Below are 6337 nucleotides of genomic sequence, written 5' to 3'. Positions count from 1 at the left end.
TGAGGTCGTTGTCTACTCAGATTACTCATAGTGGGAGTAACATAATATAGATACTAAGATGCATGCCACATAGACAAAAAATGTGACAAATAATTAAAGAGGAGACAAATGGAGTTTTAGGTCGGGCACGGATCTTTAGGTCTTCAATTTAACTAGGAAAACATGTATGATATTCCATAAAAAGGCATGTCTTTAAATTCCTTGTTAGATGTAGATTTAATGATATATTTTTTGTGACATAATATATATGCTTTGTTGGTCAAATTGTATGCCTAAACCCCTCTCAAGATCGGATTATAAGTGGCCTTTGGATACCAGCTATTACTGTTTTGTTAGTCATCCAACCACTTGATCTTCCTACATTAGTTTGCCGTAGCAATCCTCCACCAATGTATGCGATTATGCATTAGCGTGGGGATTGTCTATTGTCACGGTAGATGTTGCACGGATATATAGATGAACAGTTTCTCCCTTCCTACTGGTGGATTAGACATATTACGAAAATCAAATAATCCCAAAACACTTAATATGTATTTGGTATCCAGCATACAGCTCAACTAGACCCGTTGGATGTTGTTGTTTTTTTCGTGTTGTGCTGTTTGGTTGTATGCAAACACTCTTGGGTCTGCACGACACGATTCTTAAAGCACCTCTGGGCTGACTCGCCGGGAACGGCCAAATCAACAGTTTCCAGCGAGTCAGGCCTGAGCGGTGCTTTGAAGCGCACGTGGGTGGCTCTGACGACATATGCATGTATGTGGTTTGCAAGTATTCTCCTCTAATCAACCTCTTTAATCTTCTCCATAACCGTTGTTCGATTCGAGATAAGCTGTACACGAAAAATATGTGCCTTGATGTTTTGATTTCATTCAGGCGATCGGATCTTCGTGTTCATATTTGGATCCTTTTTGGATCTTCGACGTTTGAAGTTTGCTTTAGAGTAGCTTCACCTCGTTGTACAACTTCTTGTAGCCCAGCGCCATGAACAAGCGGTCGGCGACGAACTCGATGTACTGGCTCATGAGGTCGCCGTCCATGCCGACGAGCATGCAAGGGATATGCACACACACAGAGCCGATTGCACCACTCCGAGACAGTCCTCGGCATCGACGGCCTCGTCATGAATGGCGGCGACCTCGTCACCGGCTTGCGAGCATGCTCGGCTGGCGCAGCCTTAGCCTGCCGCTGCTAGAGCTCCCTGCTCCTTCTCCTTCCGGTCTCATGTTGTTGCACCTACATCCGACGCTGCCCGACCTTTCGTCCGCGAGGGTGCGACACTGGCTTCGACAACCAGCTCGCCATCCAGGAGGCCGCCACCGTCGGCCTCCGCAGCCTGGAGCTCCTGGTCCTCTCCCCCTCCAGCGCAGCGCCGTCCAAGGCGCCGCAGCAGCACCAACAGCCGTTCAAGGAGATCTCCGACCAGGCTGTCTCCATGTTCCGCAAGGTGACCTCCACCCTCGACTGCATCGGCCATGCCCGATTCCGTCGCGGTCCCATCCAATCCCCGCCTCCTCCAATTCCGGTCGCTCCTCCCACTCCTGCACCGCGCCCTCTAGCCGTCCAGGCCCGCCCGCAACCGCAGAACCTGGCGATGGACTTCTTCTCGTCGATGACCGCCATCGAGGGGAGGGTGTTAAGGGCCGGAGCAGGCCGCGACTAGTACACCGGTGCCGGCGGCAGCACTGGCACCGACTAGTAGTCGTGCATGTGGTTCTTTCTATTGGTTTTGATCCCTAGATCAAATCACCGGGTGCTACATGTACGTGAGTATTTAACCAAAAACTACCACAATTCACGGAACCATGACGAAAAACTACCACTTTACGATTTTATGCGAAAAACTACCGCTTTTTTTCTAAACCGTGGCAAAAAACTACCAAGTCTGAAAAGAGCCCGATTTGGCTCTTTTAAGTACGTTTCTGATAGAGTTGGCCCACACATAAGCAGGCTAAATAAGCAATCGGGTCCCTAGTTTTTTTTTGAAGCAATCCAGTCCTCGAGCGCGTCGCCGCAACCTCGGCCGTCGGCGTAGCGCTGGGGGTGCGCCTGCTCCTCCTCCTCTCCCGCTCGCGCGCGCTCAAGCCGCTCGCCACCACCACCTCCGCCGCCGCGGCCGCGCTCCGGGCGCCGCGGCTCCTCGCCGCCGCCTCCTCCCCGCTCGCCGCCCTCCTCGCCGCCTCCAAGGCCGCCTCCAAGTCCTACAAGGCGGCGCGCGCGCTCGACCCGGCCGCGCGTCCCCCCTCGCTGCCCTCCTCCAAGCGTGTCAAGGCCGCCTTCGCCGCCGCCTCCCTCCTCCGCCTCGCCCCGACCCTCCTCCTCCTCCCCGCCGCCGCCGCCTCCCCCTCCTCCTCCTCCTCCTCCCCCACCGCCCTCTTCGCGCTCGCGCTGCTCAAGTCCGGCTACAAGCTCTCCAAGAACTCCGCCAAGGTCGTCGAGGGCTTCCTCGGCCTGCAGGTCCACAAGGGCTTCCGCAACGGCGTCGACGCGCTCGGGGTCGTCGTCAAGGTCGCCGTCATCGCCTCCGAGGTCGTCGTCTGGGTCGCCGTCATCGCCTCCGAGGTCGCCGTCGCCGCGAGCGTGCTGGGCCTCGCCGAGGACTGGATTGCTTTTAAAAAAAACTAGGGACCCGATTGCTTTTTTAGCCTGCTTATGTGTGGGCCAACTCTGTCAGAAACGCACTTAAAAGAGCCAAATCGGGCTCTTTTCAGACTTGGTAGTTTTTTGCCACGGTTTAGGAAAAAAGCGGTAGTTTTTCGCACAAAATCGTAAAGTGGTAGTTTTTCGTCACGGCTCCGTGAATTGTGGTAGTTTTTGGTTAAATACTCCATGTACGTACGTGCAGGGTTAACACGGAAGAGCACAATGGGTATGGTATTCTACCTTGGCCCAAATCCTATCAGCCGGAATTCTCAGAAGCAAAAGGTGATTGCGTTGTTTTCATGTGAGGCAGAATATATAGCGACAAGCACGGCGGCTTGTCAAGCAGTATGGCTAAGAAGACTCCTAGCTAATCTTGCAAAGTGGGAGGTGCAGAAGGTGTCATTGAAGATTAACAACCAAGCTGCAATCTCATTGTGCAAAAATCCGGTTCATCACGAGAGGAGCAAGCACAATGATACCCGGTTCCACCACATCCGGGAGTGCATTGAGAAAAGGGATGATCGAGGTTCACCACATGAATATGAAGGACCAGCTTGCCGACATTTTCATCAAGTCCCTCGATCGATAGAAGTTCATCGAGATGAGGAAGAAAGTCGGAGTACAAGCGACAAAGACAAAGCAACCAGATTAAGAAGGTAAACGTAAGGATTAATCTAGTTATAGTATATTAGATATGATCACGTATTAGTCTAAAGAATCTTCTACACATCAGTAAACCGGACAAATGCTTGTACTTGTTTGGGCTCTTTTTAGCGGCTCCAACGGCTTCTGGCCTGTAGAAGCCGGAGCCCAAACAAACAGCCAGTTTTTGGGAAAAAGATTATATGAGACCAGGTCTCATATAAACCAGGTGAGACCCGTTTTGATGGATGACATGTGGCATTCACAAATCACAAAGCATCTAATCTCTTCCCCCTGATTACAGGTGGGGGATGGGATAGATGCTTTGTGATTTGCAAATGCCACGTGTCATCCATCAAGATGGGTCTCACCTGCTAAACCGTGAGACCTGGTCTCATAGAATTTTTTTCCCAATTTTTGGGCTCGCTCCACGGAGCCCTGGGTAGGAGCTAACCCAGAAGCCAGAAGAGGTCCGAAAAGCCGCAGCTGCCAATTCAGGCTTCTCGTGGCCGGAGCCAGCTCCAAATACACGAAAGACGGCTTTTTCGAGATTCCCACCAAACTACAGTACTACATACTACTTTCTCCGGTTTTTTTTACTCTGCATATTAAAATTCTCTAAAGTCAAACTTCATAAAGTTTGACCGTATTTATATAAAAAAAATATCAATATCTGCCGTGCTAAAGTTATACGATATGAAATTTTAAGTCATGACACATTTATTGATATTGATTTCAGATTGTGAATGTTGGTATTTTTTTTATAAAGTTGATTAAACTTTACGAGGCTTGACTTCAGTCAAATCTTATCTGCGAACTAAAAAGGACCGGAGGTAGTACTACAAACTACTTTTCGTGGCCCTTCCAGCAAACTACTTTTCTTTTTGCGAGATTCCCAGCAAACTACTTTCTTCGTTCCAAATCACTTGTCGCAAAAATGAATGTATCTAAAACTAAAATATATATTTAGATATATCCATACCTGCGATAAGTAATTCCGGACGAACAGAGTACATACTACGAGAAAAATGCTAGCTGTGGTGATGGCAACGCTCATGCTTCTGTGCTGCTCCGCGTGGGTGCGTGATCTGTGTGCGTGCCCGGCGGGGGTTGGTGCGTCTGCATGCGTGATCTGTGTCAGTGCCAAGCGTGTTGTGTGCATGTGTGCCTGTGTGCTCAGCTGCGCGTCTTGTGCCCTTGTGTGTGCTCAGCGTGTGGTGGGATGTGTGGTACTATCAGTAAACTGCTACTATTGATTGGAACGTCACCTTGTAGCATCGCTTAAGAGAAAGTTGTGAGCATGTTTTTTTTAAAAAAAAACTAGATGATACCATGCACGTTGCTGCGGGTACGTGCAGGTCTATCTCTATAAAATTGGAGATATGATAGTAAGAGTAGAGTAGACATTCAGTAATATAATGTAGAAAAGGAGCTAAAAATAGTTTTTCTTTCTAAGTTCATAATGCTTTGCCACAATGAATAACTTTAATTTGCACAAAAGTCCTATTACATTTTCTAATGATTAACTTTGCATAGAATAACCAAAATGTAACATCGAAAGGTGCCATAAATTTAATCTACACAAAATTAAAAAGGTGTGATCTTATTCTTTACTTTTGTTTCTTGGGAAAGGGTCGCCATGTACCTCTTGCTGTGAACAATGGAGCTAGTATTTGAAGATAAACAAATTGCTCTAAGTCAAGAAATGGGAGCAATTGCCTTCAATTAATTTAGCAACCAATTAGTGGAATTAAACAGAAGAGGAGAAAAATACAACACGGCTACACATATTATGCCCTAAGCGTGGATCTTCATGCATGTCAGTTGGAATCTCTTGCCCGTAAACTGTAGCAACAGAATGACCTAGACAATGCAAAACATCATGCTTTAGATAGTAAAAATCTAAACTAACCAAAATAATACATTGAATCCTGAAATGCAAATAAGATCCTAAAAAAATAAGATCTATAGGAGTGAGATGGAAGAGACATTCCGTGGTCGGTACCTCATGACTCACAATGTATAGCCAGCGTTCCAGCCGGTGTAGGAAGGGACAAACCCGAATTATGGAGGGTAGCCCGCTGCTCGCTTAACCTCCGTAGCCGGCTAGTCGTCTGCTTCATCAGTTTTGTGTACATGCACCTAGTGGTGTGACTTGTGAGGAGAAGAAGGGTCAAATCTTAGTGGAGGCCATGTAATCGCTGGGTTGTGGGAAAGTATGAAGTGTTATAACAGCAATGCCTACATGGGAAAGTACAGGACAACTCGTAAGTAGCTCTAAAGAAAACTTAGACAACAATGAATGATGTGGCTTCACCATCATTGACAGAAAGGAGTACCTTGGACGGCTTCCGTCCACAACTAGGGGGACTGAGCTTGCTGAAAAAGACTACCATCCCTGCAGTAGAAGCTCGGCTCTAAATCAGCTAGGGCAGCACCCCATTGAACGCTTGATGAGTTGTGGATTTATGATCAGATTATCTATAAATATTATTTGAGTCTTTACTGATTTTTATATGCATAATTTGATATCTTTATATTTCTCTTCGAACTATCAATTTTGTTTGGTCAACTAGGTTGATTTTTCTTACAATGGAAGAGATGCTTAGTTTTGGGTTTAATCTTGCTATCCTCACCCAGTGACAAAGTAGGGGTAGCGAGGCACATATTGCATTGTTGCTATCAAGGATAAAAAGATGGGTTTTTGATCATATTGCTTGAGTTTATCCCTCTACATCATGTCATCTTACTTAAGGCAGGGGGTGGATGAAGCGCTCCTCCCAAGTGTCTACTGTGAACGGAGGCCATGCCCGGTCTTTCGGACACAGATCAGGTGACATGCACCTTTGCATGTTACTGTGTGCCTTGCAGCCCGAATTCAAATTTAAACATTGCAAAAAAATATGAAAAAAAAAATCATGCATGTTCACAACACATACTAAAATAACCCCTCAAAAATTCAGATCAAAATTCGAAACATACATCGAGAAGCAAAAAAGAGAAACTCAGATGTGAATAGTATACAGAGAACCATTCGCAACTATTCATGACAGAT

The 6337-nt window shown here is 46.9% G+C and overlaps 1 protein-coding gene across 1 annotated transcript; it reads left to right on the top strand.

Annotated features, from left to right (window-relative positions):
* Positions 1-1155: 1155 nt before the first annotated feature.
* On the top strand, positions 1156-2747 carry LOC123083862 (uncharacterized). Its single transcript, XM_044505749.1, has 3 exons — positions 1156-1216; positions 1269-1659; positions 1986-2747. Exons 1-3 carry the CDS (start codon positions 1156-1158, stop codon positions 2620-2622), a joined length of 1089 nt encoding a protein of 362 aa, XP_044361684.1. The 3' UTR covers positions 2623-2747.
* Positions 2748-6337: the final 3590 nt, after the last annotated feature.

The sequence above is a fragment of the Triticum aestivum genome, chromosome 4A (genome assembly GCF_018294505.1).
Source record: "Triticum aestivum cultivar Chinese Spring chromosome 4A, IWGSC CS RefSeq v2.1, whole genome shotgun sequence".
Taxonomy (NCBI): domain Eukaryota; kingdom Viridiplantae; phylum Streptophyta; class Magnoliopsida; order Poales; family Poaceae; genus Triticum; species Triticum aestivum.
This window is presented reverse-complemented; position numbering and strand designations above follow the sequence as displayed.